At 48.3% G+C, this 13,484-nt stretch overlaps 1 protein-coding gene across 2 annotated transcripts in view; it reads right to left on the bottom strand.

The window, feature by feature from the left end:
- The window catches only part of PES1 (pescadillo ribosomal biogenesis factor 1), a 163,957-nt gene that overhangs the window by 39,635 nt on the left and 110,838 nt on the right, over window positions 1-13,484 (bottom strand). For both annotated transcript variants that reach the window (XM_086943192.1, XM_086943193.1), the window contains exon 12: window positions 11,685-11,869. In XM_086943192.1, the coding sequence (XP_086799318.1) occupies window positions 11,685-11,869 (185 nt within the window). The remainder of the gene's footprint in view (window positions 1-11,684; window positions 11,870-13,484) is intronic.

Genomic DNA, 13,484 nt, shown 5'->3' with positions numbered 1-13,484 from the left:
GCTGGCACGAGAGGATATAACTAGTAAAGGGCGCAATGTCTTTGGCGGAATCCTGGGCAGAAGTAATGAGAGCGTGGGAGGCCCGAATATCTGGGGCTAGTGAGAACTCAACCGGAGATTACCAGATGAGTGGAAGACGATGGGATCCACTCCCCCAGACACCACCCTAGTAAATTACTAGACACTTGCTACGCATAGTGAGGCCGCACACAGACAGCAAGTTTAGGGGTCCTATCCTGCCCCTCGAACCCCTGATATTGGTAGGAAACATGACCGGCGAATAGAATGGATAATAGAGGATTAATATGGATAACAGAGGATTAATATGGATGTTGACCCAAGGAAGAAAACAAGTTACTTACCTGTAACTTTGGTTCCCCAGTATTGGTAACTTTCATAGATTCCCATGCTTTGTATCATTCCCCGTCGTCGGAATGGGAGCCTCGGTAAATAGAAAATACCATAGTAGTAAGCACAAAGTGAAAAAATAGGCCTAGGCCTCATCTCATTTTGTAGCTTATCCACCTCTTTTTGTAAAAGAGACCAAAATTCTGCAGTAGCCAATCAGAGCAGCCTCACCCCATAGAACCTTCCTGAGAGAAGCTCAGAGCCTCAGATTTTCGTAGCCGTTGTGAACAGCTATCCACCAAGACCAGAAGACTGAGCTTTCCCAGGGGAGGTGGGTGGGCGCATGGGAATCTATGAAAGTTACCAATACTGGGGAACCAAAGTTACAGGTAAGTAACTTGTTTTCTTGCCCCAGTATTGGAACTTTCATAGATTCCCATGCTTTGTATCAGAGTAACCAGCAGTAAACAGAAAACGCATATTTTGCCACATATGAACCTGAAAATGTGATACATCTCTGATCAGAAAAGCAGAACACATTAGGATCATAAAAGACAACAAGAACACAGCAATACAAAATATGCGGATAGGAAGGCGGGATAGAAAAGGAAAGCTCACCGACTTATTGGAACAGATTCCTCAGAACTGCTTGGCCCACTGCCGCATCCTCCTTCACAGAAGAATCCAAACAGTAGTGGCGGGTGAAGGTGTGGACACTGCTCTACGTTGCTGCCCTGCAAATGTCCTTGATAGGGACTCCTGCGAATAGAGCCGCAGAAGAAGCCATTGATCTGGTGGAGTGAGCACGAACTGCTCGCTGCAGAGGTTTCCCAGCCGCCTGGTGGCAAAATTGTATAGCACTGGCAATCCAACGGGAAATACAAGCTTTAGAAACTGGACAACCCTTGCGTGGAGCACTGAAGGAAACTAAGAGCTGTGAAGATTTCCTGAAATGTTTTGTTCGTTCCAGGTAGAATTTCAGGCATCTGTGAATGTCCAGAGAGTGCAAAGTTCTTTCCGCGGGTGTAGAAGGCTTCGGAAAGAATGGTTTCAAGACTATCGGCACATTTAGGTGGAATTCCGAAGGCACCTTCGGGATAAACTTAGGATTTGTTCGTAGAATCAGAACATTATTCTTAAACTGGAGAAATGGTTCCTCAATCGGGAAAGCTTGGAGCTCACTTACTCTTCGAGCCGATGTCAGGGCCAAGAGAAAAGCCAGTTACCAGGAAAGAAACTTAAGGTCAGACTTATGAACAGGCTCAAAAGGGGCTTTCATGAGAGATGACAAAACTAGATTCAAATGCCAGGCCGGTGGTGGCGGCCGGACCAGAGGAAAGACCCTGAATAAACCCTTCAGGAACTGTTTGATAATCCTCGCTGACCATAGGGAAGGCCCTGAAGATGAACGTCTGAATCTAGAGATGGCTGCCAGATGGACTTTTACAGAAGATGGAGCCAATCCAGATTTCGCCAATGAAAGTATGTAAGGCAAGAGTTTGTGCGGAGAAGAAGTATATGGGTGTAAACCTTCCTTCCGGCACCAAACACAGAATCTCTTCCATTTAGCACGATAGGTCTTGTTGGTACTAGGGGCTCGAGCCTGAGCCAGAATGTCTACATTCCCCTGAGAGATCTAAACCTTGGAACTCTCTGAACTCAGGAGCCACGCTGTCAATCGCAGTGACTTCAAGTCCGGATGTAGAACCTGTCCGTGAGACATTGTTAGTAAAGTTGGAACAGGATGCAGGAGAACTGGCTGGTCCTGGGAGAGGAGAAGAAGTTCCAAGTACCAAAATTGTCTGGGCCATGCTGGAGCGATCAGAATCATCCTGCACGGTTCCACCTTGAGTTTGCTGATCAACCTCGGAATCAGTGGAATGGGAGGAAAGGCGTAAACAAAGGCGCCTGACCAGGCAATCAAAAGCGCATTCCCCAAGGATTCCCGATGGTGAACCCTGCTTGCGAAGGACAGGCATTTGGCGTTCTGGGGAGTCGCAAACAGGTCGATGGATGGTGTCCCCCATCGTGCAAAGAGTTCCTCCAGAACTGTTTGATCCAGTTCCCACTCGTGAGAGACTGTTCTCTGGCGACTCAAAGCGTCTGCCTTGACATTGAGTGTCCCCGCTAGATGTTCCGCTGAGAGGGATACATTGTTCTGGATTAACCAATTCCACAGCGTCTGGGCTTCCTTGGAGAGGGTGGAGGATCTTGTTCCACCCTGTTTGTTTATGTAGTGCATGGCTGTGGTGTTGTCCGTACGAACCAGCACTGCACGGTTGCGAATCCTCGGAAGAAAAGCTTGCAGAGCCAAACGGATAGCGAGAAGTTCCAGGAGGTTGATATGGAACTTGCTCTGTACTGGACTCCAATGACCGCTGATCTTTAGCTCTTGGAGGACCGCTCCCAATCCTTCCATGGAAGCATCCGTTGTTAAAATAAGGGGAGATGGTGGAAGTCGGAACGACAATCCCTTGGAAAGATTGTCTTTCAGCAACCACCAGCTGCCTGCTTTCCTCATTTCCTGGGTAACGACAATCCTGTCGTCGAAGGATCCTGTGACCTGCTGCCACTGTCTGTCCAATTGCTCTTGTAGTGGACGCATCCTGAGCCTGCAGTGCGGAACTAAAGGTATGCAAGATGAAATCGATCCGAGAAGCGATTTGTACCTGCGGACTGTCAGTGTCTTTCGAGATTGGAGAAGACGAGCTGAACACATTAGTTTGTTCTGGCGTTCCTCCGATGGGAGGGCTAAGCAGCTGTCTGTGTTCAGGATGGCCCCTAGGAACCTCGCTGACTTGGATGGGCATAGAACCGATTTTTCCCTGTTGAGTCGAAGACCTAGTCGCTCGAACAGATCTTTGCATGTCCGTACTGCATTGGACGCTTCTAGAACAGATGGAGCCTTTAGCAGCCAATCGTCCAGGTATGGAAATACTTGAATTGCTTGCTTCCTGAGAAAAGCTGCCACCGGAGCCAGAATCTTTGTGAAGATCCGCGGGGCGGACCGTAGACCAAATGGCAGTACTTTGAATTGAAAGTGGCTCTTGCCCACTGCAAATCGTAGATATTGCCTGTGAGCTGGATGAATTGGAACGTGGAAGTAGGCGTCTTCCAAATCTAGGGTCGCCATATAATCCCCTGGATCGAGCAGACGAAGGATGTCTTGAAGAGTGACCATCCTGAAGGACAACTTCACGAGATAAGTGTTGAGCTGCCGTAGATCTAAAATTGGACGCCACTTGTCCTTTGTCTTCCGAACCAGGAAGAACCTGGAATAGAACCCTTTCCCCTTCTGCGAAAGGGGTACAGGCTCTACCGCCCCCTTGGTGAAAAGTTGGTGGGCTTCGAGATGAAGGAGCCTGAGATGTTTGGGAGGGAAGGCATCCGGCGCTCTCGTTGGAGGAAGGTCTTGAAACTCCAATGTGTGTCCTTCTCTGACAATCTGTAGGACCCACTGATCCGATGTAATAATCATCCAGTTGTTTAGGCAATGGGCAATCCTGCCCCCCACTGATGTGAATGAGGGAACAGGAACAGTGGAAAGAGCCACCTGGCCGCTATTGTTTCCTGGTGTTGTCTCTTCTTTGCTGCCCCTGACGTCCTTTAGGCTGCTGGCGAGAGAAAGAACCTCTTTGAGAGTATTGAGGCTTATACGTCTGGCTGGACTGTGCTCCAGAAGAGTAGCGATTTTGATTTCCTCCACGATAAGAAGAAAAACCTCTACCTCTAGCCCCCCTGAAAGACACTTTACGATACTGTAATGTACCCAAGGACTTAGCTGTATCCGTGTCCTTTTTGATGCCTTGCAGGGCCTCATCGACGTGCTTGCCAAACAGCATCTCACCGTCGTATGGTAGATCCAAGATCTTATTCTGCACCTCCTGCCTGAACCATGTGGCCTTTAACCACCCTTGGCGTCGCAGAACCGCCGAGCCGGCAAGTGCTCGGAATGCGGTGGTCGCTATATCCATTGCCACATCAATGACCTCCGAAGAGGCCCGTTCCCCTTCGAGCAAAATCTTCTTTACCTCCTCTTTAGAAGAATCCTGCAGTTCTTCTACAAATGGAGCAAGGTCGCACCACATTTGCCGATCATAGCGTCCCAGAATCGCTAAAGCATTGGCTGCTCTAACCAGGAGACTGGCCATAGCCGAAAATCTTTTGCCTACATTGTCTAGGCGCCTGCCCTCCTTATCCGGCGGTGTAGTCATCGGCGTAGAAGGATTCTTGGATTTGCTCTGGGCGGCCTGAGAAATGACTGAATCCGGTTTCGGTTGGCCAAGCAAACATGCCGGACTGCCATCAGGTGCCTTGTACTTCTTTTCCAGTCTCGGTAGCACCGGGAGGACTGTGGCCGGATTATGCATAGCCTTCAAGCCCTCAGACCAGACATGCTCAATGATCGGTATGGACCTCACTGATTTTCTGAATGGTTCTTTAAAGTCATACAAGAAGCAATCCGATTGAACCGTGGTCACTGGGAGACCAAATCTTTTGGATGCCCTGTCCATTAGGTTGTGAAACCCTCCAACGTCCGCTGGAGGCGAAGTATTGTTATCTGGATCTGTGTTGTCCGGATCTATAGGATCAGCAGTATTCCACGGCGCCTGTTGATCTTGATCAGGATCCGCTTGCTGGTCTGCATCTGAAGAAGCAGCGTCATCATCAGTATCCTGCACCTGTACCACCTCTTGTGGGTGCACTTCCGGCTCAGTGGCACGCTCTCTTGGAGGCAAAGAAAGGTCTGCCACAGGTCGTAATGTCTGAGGCGGAGGTGTTGGGGGGCGCACTTGTTGGGTTTCTGGAGGAGCAGGGAAACGTTGCCGGTAGTCCTGCAACATAAGTTGTAAATCCGCAACTAAGGTGGATGGTATTGCCACCATCCCTTCAGGTACCTGAAGCACAGGCTGCTGTGAAGGCATGTGCCTGGTAGTAGCGCGCTCCTCCGCATAATAATGTTCTGGAACATAGTGCTGTCGTTCCATCTGCTCTTCCTCAGAGCTAACCTCCTGAACCTTAACCTGGAGGTCAGATGGGCTATAGGCTTGCCCAAATTCACTAAAAGTCTCTTCATCAGAGTCCTCTTCCAACAGTAGGCTAGGTGGTAATCTCTGAACCTGGCGAGGAGACGTCATCTCTGGCGTTATTTGCCTCCTTTTACGCGAAAAAACATGTTTTTCAGAAAATTCCGTCGTCGACGACGAGGCCGTCGACGGCAAGCTCTTATGGGTCTGCGTCGATGGTGGAAGTGCAGACGTACACACTGTCCTCGTCGTCGGGGGTTGCGTCGTCGACGAGGTGGAACTCATCGACGACGATGGTGGTATCGTCGACGGGATCGTCGACGAGCTCGTCGTCAGCAACATGGTAACCGGCGTCGTCGACATCGTCGTCGTCGAAGTCGTCCTCGACACCGCCGTCGACGCCAGCTTTGCAGTCATTGTCGTCGACGTAGAGATGGTCACCCTCGTCGACGACGAACAGGAATCTGGAGCCTTGAAAACCGTCGACGGTGTAGGCGTCGTCGACACAGCAGTCGTCGACGAGCCCGTCGACGAGGCAACCTTGGCAGAGTAGTCCTTTTTAACACTCGTCGACGACGTACCTGATAGTTTAATCGTCGACGACTTCTGCCTTTTGTCTGAAGCGACCTCCTGAACAGGAGTTGAAGGCTTCTTGACCCCTCGATCCTTCTCCGAGGGAGGTGAAGAGATTGTTGAAGACTTTTTCACCTTCTTTGAGGACTGTTGTTCCTCAGGCTTACCCTGCCTCTCCTTTTCACCGTGGTGAGGAGATTTTTGGGCAGCAGGCCTGTCAGACCTATCAGAGGTCCCTGGTAAGGCCTTGTGACGGGACTCGTCTGAAGCAGAAAGGGGGGGACCTACCCCTCTTCAGAGACTTCCTGGATGACACCATCGACGAGGAGCCCTCACTGTCCGAAGAGATAATATCCTTCCGGTCCTTCATCTTTTGAAGCCATGTGAGGAGACGTCCTTCCCTGTCCCTCAAGGTCTTTGCTGAGAAGGATCTGCAAATCGGACAGCCTGTTGGTTTATGGTCCGGATACAGGCAGTAGATACAATCCTCGTGTTTGTCCTCGACAAACAACCTCTTTTTAGAGCAGGTGGCACAGGCTCTAAAAAGGGCTTTCTTCTCCGACATGATGAGAAAATATCCAAGTAGTTGAAGAAATAACAAGAAAACTGAAGAAAACTGAGCAGAGCTCAATGGAGACTCCCTTGCACAACGTGCGGTAGAAAATCTGAGGCTCTGAGCTTCTCTCAGGAAGGTTCTATGGGGTGAGGCTGCTCTGATTGGCTACTGCAAAATTTTGGTCTCTTTTACAAAAAGAGGTGGATAAGCTACAAACTGAGATGAGGCCTAGGCCTATTTTTTCACTTTGTGCTTACTACTATGGTATTTTCTATTTACCGAGGCTCCCATTCCGACGACGGGGAATGATACAAAGCATGGGAATCTATGAAAGTTCCAATACTGGGGCAAGAAGCAGTTATTAGTTTACTATCTTTATAAAAAATGGTTATATATAAGAACAAAATAGCAAGCACGAAGAGCACCCCACACAGACCGCTATTACACCAGACGCATGTGTTTACAGACTATTGTTCAAGGTTATGTATGAAGACCTTACTAGGATGCTAATATGAAATCTACCCGTGAACGGCTTATACCCTCTTTTGTTCTCCTTCTATCACTCCGAATACATGTCTATACTTCATATTTAATTAATGTACATTGGCTGAAAATTGTGATGCAAGAGTATAATAAACAAAATGCTAATAAAAATATATTTTTTAAAAAGTATGCAGGCGCAGCGGCCTTTTTCTCCCACCCCTAGTCCTACGTGTTGTGACTCTACTTTACAACACTGTGCATCTCTTAGACTCCTGCATCCTAATTTTGCACCAAATCCTAGGACATAAACTACACTTAGCTGTCAAGTAGCCCAATGTTAACAGTGACATAATCAGCCAAAACTGCATTTTACTCAACAGCATGTGCATTTGTCGGACTTCAAGTTACACTTTCCTCATTTAAAGCAGGGACCTAAAACGTCCAGTAAGCAAAATCATTCAACTCTACAATGGAATGGCTCCAAGCATGGTGCTTGCTTGGGGTCTGTTGTGCCTCTAGGTGAAGGACACACACTGCTATAGCTCTCAGCAGCAACTACCTCACTTCTACTTGGCAGACAAGACATAACATAAATAAGGAAAAAGCTAGGACATCAAGGTTACAATGCACTCCGTGAAGGGAGGCTGGATGAGGCAGCAAACACTGTGAATACCAAATACTGTGGATGCAGCAAATCACTTTTCTACTTTTCAATGGCATATATCACATTCAAATGTCATCATATGACCATGCAGCTCTTCCTCCAATCCTACCCTTTTATTCTTTTTTCACTCTGCATTTTGTTACTAATAAGCTGTGTGCATTCCTTTATAAAAGTTAGAAAGCACGCCCTAGAATTCAGTCATGAGCTAGAAAGATTAAATGCTGAACATAGTATGGTATTCTGTACTGCGCAGTTACGGCAATGCGAGTTCAAATGCCTATAATCCAAAACCAAACGATATGAGCCGTCCGGCTTGTTTACAGTAAAAAGGGGGTTATTCATCTGTGACACACACGTTTCAATTACACCTTGATATTCCAATTGTTCAAGGATAGCCGCGACTGAAGCTTTGGCTTCACGCCGTATGGGATATTGAGGTTGAGGCTGCGGCTGAGACCGTAAAGGAATCTCGTGGCTTGGTGACAACACTTTTATAAGCAGCCACAATTATCCTTGCCAACCGTCGGGGTCTTTCGGCCTCGGGAACCAACGCCAATGCGTTAGCAACCTGAAAGTTCACTGCATCCCCCTTGACATTCGCAAGGATCAGATCGCAAACTACATCAAAGGAGCCACACAGGCGCATACCCAATTCAACAGCCGACTCCGGTCCGTGTTAGTCTTGAACACGTTTAAGGACCGCACCTAGATTGGTCACAGACGGGGTGCCATAGCACCTCGAATAGACCGCTGCAAAAGTCTTACCCCAGGTCTCACAGTCAACAAGTTCAGGTGCCAAATCTTTCGGTAAACTTAGTGTAAGAATCCGGTGTTTATCACCCGGACTCGTGTTGGGAAACACAGCTTCCAGCTGGCCGAATTTCTCAGCAAGCCAGAACGGAAAATCATCCTTGTCCTGGGGCTTTTTACCCATCACGGAATTCACCATGACCGGATTGATTTTCAGACCAGCATGTTCTGCACGAAGCTGTGCACCCCTAGGGGCCGCGTCCTGAACATTACGGCTAGTGTAATGAACAAGCGCTCTAATCACTTCTACCGCGACTTCATGAAGCCGCCGCAGATCAGCCACGTTACAAGTGGCGCGTTGAGGGTGAGGAGTGAATCCAGCCAAAGCGTGCCCGGAATGGACAAAGGACCTAACCTTGAAGCGGATAAAGCGTGTGGTAGGGCGCCACCAAACCAAACTCCATGCTGCCAAGCATCAATAGGAACCTCCAGTGCTCTGTACGGAGCATACGCAGCCGGTACAGCTGAAACAGTGTATGAATGGAACACTCCAGAATTAGCGTCCACTGGCGGAAATGTCACCCACGAATAAAACAGTTCGTACTGGTAATCATGTTCCGCACTCACTACCAGAACGACAGCCAAGCCTTCCACAGGAACATCATAAGTCCGCAAATGGTCACGCACCGCAATGCGACTATGCTGCGGGATGTCCACGGCTTGTGCCATGTCAGCACAGGAAAGTGAAAACACAAAGATTACTTTGTAGCACAACTGGGTAGTAATTCAAAGAAACCGTTTACAGATACATTCAAGCTTGAAAAAGACCTATTTCAAAAATAGGTAGGTTTTTCCGACACTGCCGTTTTCCGGAAACGGGAATGAAGGCGTTAAGGTTTGAATGATATACTACTCGACTGTCATGATATAAGGCCAATCAACGTATGGTCTCCAGGACTCCAACAGATGGTTCAACGACCACCTAAAAAAGCTAAAACTGACAGTCCGACAGGCAGAGAGGCAGTGGAGAAAAAATGATTGCCCGTCACTAAAAATCCTCTATCTTACATCACTTGCTAAATACAAAACTGCAATCCTCTCCGCCAAACCCACCTATTTTTCAACAAAAATTATGTCAGCCGAAAACAAACCCAGGGAAATCTTCGGTATAGTGAAGGACCTGGCCTATTCCGAGGGAGCTTCACCCCAAATCCCTCCATCCCAATCATTATGCGATCAACTTAACACTTACTTCCTGGACAAAATCGTTACCATCAAGGCCAACATCCCCCCCCCTTCGTCCACCTTTGTTGACCCCTCCCACTGTTCAAAGTCATCTTACTTCCATTCCCCCCCTCACTGAGGCAATATTCCTGGAGATACTCCCCAAAGTAAAGTCGGGTTCCCCGGCAGACATCTGTCTGGCACGTATCCTGCAACAAATCTACTCTTCTTGCCCAGAACCCCCCATTACTTTCCTGAACAGCTCTCTTGCGCAGGGAGTAGTGACCCCTGCGCTCAAATCAGCCACCATAGTGCCTATTTTAAAGAAACCTGGCGCTGATCTGTCCAACTCAGCCAACTACCGCCCCATTTCCCTGCTGCCCTATTTGGGCAAGGTGCTGGAACGCCATGTCACCGCGGTACTCAGCGCCCACGTAGAGGTCAATGGGGGAATGGCCTCTCGCCAGGCAGGTTTCCGCCCCAGGCACTTGACCGAATCAGTTGTGGTTTCGGTCTTGGATAAACTCAGGAAGGGCATGGATAACAACAAACACCAGGCGCTGGTACTCCTCGATCTCTCCGCCGCCTTTGACACGGTGGACCATACCATCTTACTGTCCCGTGTCAAGGCGGCTGGAATTGAGGGTTCAGCCCTGATTTGGCTCTCCTCCTTCCTGAGGGACCGCACCCAGGCGGTCCGGCTAGGAGACTTCACAGCCACCCCACTCCCTGTCACCTGTGGTGTCCCCGAGGGCTCCTCTCTTTCTCCCTTACTTTTCAATCTTTATATCTTTCCTCTTATTTTCGCTCTTCAGCAGCTGGAGGTCACTGTGTACAATTATGTGGATGACCTCCAGCTCATCTTTGATCTATCCTCTTCTCCCCTCTCTGTCTCTAATTTTCAGTTCACCATGACATTCATCAGGGACTGGATGAACCACAACCATCTTAAATTGAACCTGGATAAAACCGAGTTGGTTCTCACCGGTGGTTCCTCCAGTCCCTGGAACTCTCTCTTCTGGCCCCCCACTCTTGGCCCCTCCCCCACTCCTTCAACCACGGTCAAAACACTGGGTGTTAAAATGAACAACCAGCTCACCCTCCATTCACAAATTAGCTCGGTAGTCTCCTCTTGTTTCCTCACCCTCCGAACCATCCGCACTGTCTCCCGTTTCTTTTCTCCCCAGGCACTTAAGTTGATCATGGCCGCACTGGTGATATCACGGCTGGACTATGCCAATGCCCTTTACAACGGCATCCCAGCATACAGCCTGCGGAGGCTTCAGATGGTCCAGAACCAGGCGGCCCGGTTGGTCTATGGTCTTCCACGCTATCATCACTCCACACCCCTCCTCACGGAGCTTCACTGGCTCCCTGTTAAGGAACGTTCCCTGTTCAAGATCGGCTGCATGGTCTTCCAGGCTCGTCAAGGCACTGCCCCCGCCTTCATTTCCTCGCTAATAAAAGATTACGTCCCCACCAGAGAGCTTCGTTCTTCCTCCAAGTCTCTCCTTCAAATCCCGAGTTTCAAACGGAAAAAGTGGGGTGTATCCACCTTTTCTACCTTAGCGCCCACCTTCTGGAATTCCCTCCCCGATCACCTCCGCTCTGCCACTCATTATCTCTCTTTCCGTAAAGACCTTAAAACGTTTCTTTTCAAACAGGCCTTCCTCATGTAACTTCCCTTCTCCTCTACGACAGGTTTTTATTTCTTTGACTCAGTTGCCTAACTCTCTACTAGCGCCAAGAAACCGTACGGTGCACGCTGCGCTCTATAAATGTTTTACATTGGAAATTGGAAATTGGAACATCACAAAACCACTATGGCACAACTGGAATCCCCTAACACAGGCAAGGAGAAGCAACAGGACTGGCAACTAGAACCAAAGAGAATACAGGATAGAAGTACAGGGAAACATTTTGGAAGGACAGTTCTGCAGCACTGTCAATGCTGTGACTCTACAGCTCCATTTGTTCAAAGCATTACCATATTCTGACACATCCCCTCGCACAGACACACTAAACTTGACTTCATCTTCACTAAAACAATCCTAGTTACCTGAATGTTCACCCCTTTGCAAAGCTAGCAACTTCTGTTTCTCAGGGGGAATGTAGTCTCCTTCTTTCTCTTCCACAAAGGGTGAGAGGTGTGGAGGCAGCATCACACCTGGGAAGTAATCTGACACAGGAAGGCGGATCTTGGCATTGACACAGTCGAAAACCCATTGCGGCTGAACATAATATCTGCAGGAAGGATGGACAGAGAACATATGAATCCCTTAACAGCGACAAACATTACAGCAAAGAAACAGTAGGCAGAAAGGTAAGGCTAAACATCAGCCAATAGAAACATCTCACTAACTATGGAGGCGACCACAATGACTTACAATGCCAGAGACAGCATATCATTCATAAATGCCCAATCGCTCAATATCCACGAGTAAAGACAACCTTGCCCTTCTACATACTAGTGAGTCAGAAGAAAGGCAGGAGCATTGTGGCCAGAGGCAGAAAACAATCACATTGACTACTTATATTACTAACACTTGGCCATCTGACCGCTACTCGGCTATCCAAAAGACACACAGTATCAAACTTTGTCCGTGGAAAAAGTAAGTCCTATAGCCTACATTCCAAAATAAACGTATTCACAACTGTTCACCCAGATTATTGTGTATGACACACATTACAGATTTGGTAAGTTTATAACAAGCTATACACCAATATTATTTATATACGATACAAATTCTAGTAGAAGAAGCTAACAATAAAACAAGCATTCTTAAAGCCAATAGGTCTATCTTTTCGGGAGTACATCTTCGTATGTTTTTCTACTTAGTTTATTCTTAAATTACCATTTCAAGGTGGTGTAGATGTGACATGTTGAAAGTAACAGTTGTGAAATTGGATTTGAAAGCAATGATAAAGCATGCCAAGAAAACATATATAGCTGGCCACCAGTGCATGTATGGACAGCCTTCTTTGAATGTTTTAGCCATATTTTATCAGAAGTCTACTCTTCCACAGTGGAAAACTCCATTAGCAGTACAGCCAACAAAATGCCCGACCAAAGCAAATAAATCAGGCCTTTTAAAAACCAAAGTGAATCTTTGTGGGTTTTGTTTTTTTGACAAGGGTGGAAATATTCCAGAATGATTGAAAGGTTGGATGAAAGGATACACGACTCAGTACATTGATGAATAACTGGGGAATTAATATATGTATGAATGAGTGCTTGAATTCCATGATGGATTATTGAATGGACAAGTAAAGGATGGAAGAGAGACTTCTGATGACAGAAGTGGACACAGGTAGAAATAAGGTGTACAGGCAGACTCCAGATAAAAGTAGCAGAGGCAGGCCAGCACTGCACAAAGGAGGCATAAGGTTGAGAATAGAAGCAGTGGGATGGGGGGCGGAGCTTGCCAGCGTCGATGTAAGACGAGTGTGTGCTCCGCGCCAACACCCGCAATATCCTGCAAATTATCCTTTTGCAACGGCCATCAACGGACTTTCGGGGTGGGGACCTGCCCCGTGGTCACTGCTGCAGCGATCGGTGAAGTCGCCGATGACATCGGAGGAAAACTCGCGGAGCTCTGGCAGTGCGACGACGATTGCCGACTGGGCCTGAGGCAGCGGACTTGCCTGGAAACCCGGCCGTCGTGCGTGCCTGTACGTGCGGACACTGAGGGAGCTGAGGCCCGGGGACCCCCGCAACGATCCGGCAGAGAGAAGCACCCGGCTTGCAGTGAGGTGAGGCGCCCCAGGACATCCTGCGCCACCCCCCTTTCGAGGGGGGAGTGAACTGTCTTGTCCCATTTTGGAGATTTTGAAGCCTCCCAAAAAACAGACAGACCGT

Source organism: Lissotriton vulgaris, chromosome 11 (genome assembly GCF_964263255.1).
Source record: "Lissotriton vulgaris chromosome 11, aLisVul1.2, whole genome shotgun sequence".
Lineage (NCBI taxonomy): Eukaryota > Metazoa > Chordata > Amphibia > Caudata > Salamandridae > Lissotriton > Lissotriton vulgaris.
Note: the sequence above shows the minus strand (reverse complement) of the source record. Positions and strands in the feature narration are given on the sequence as shown.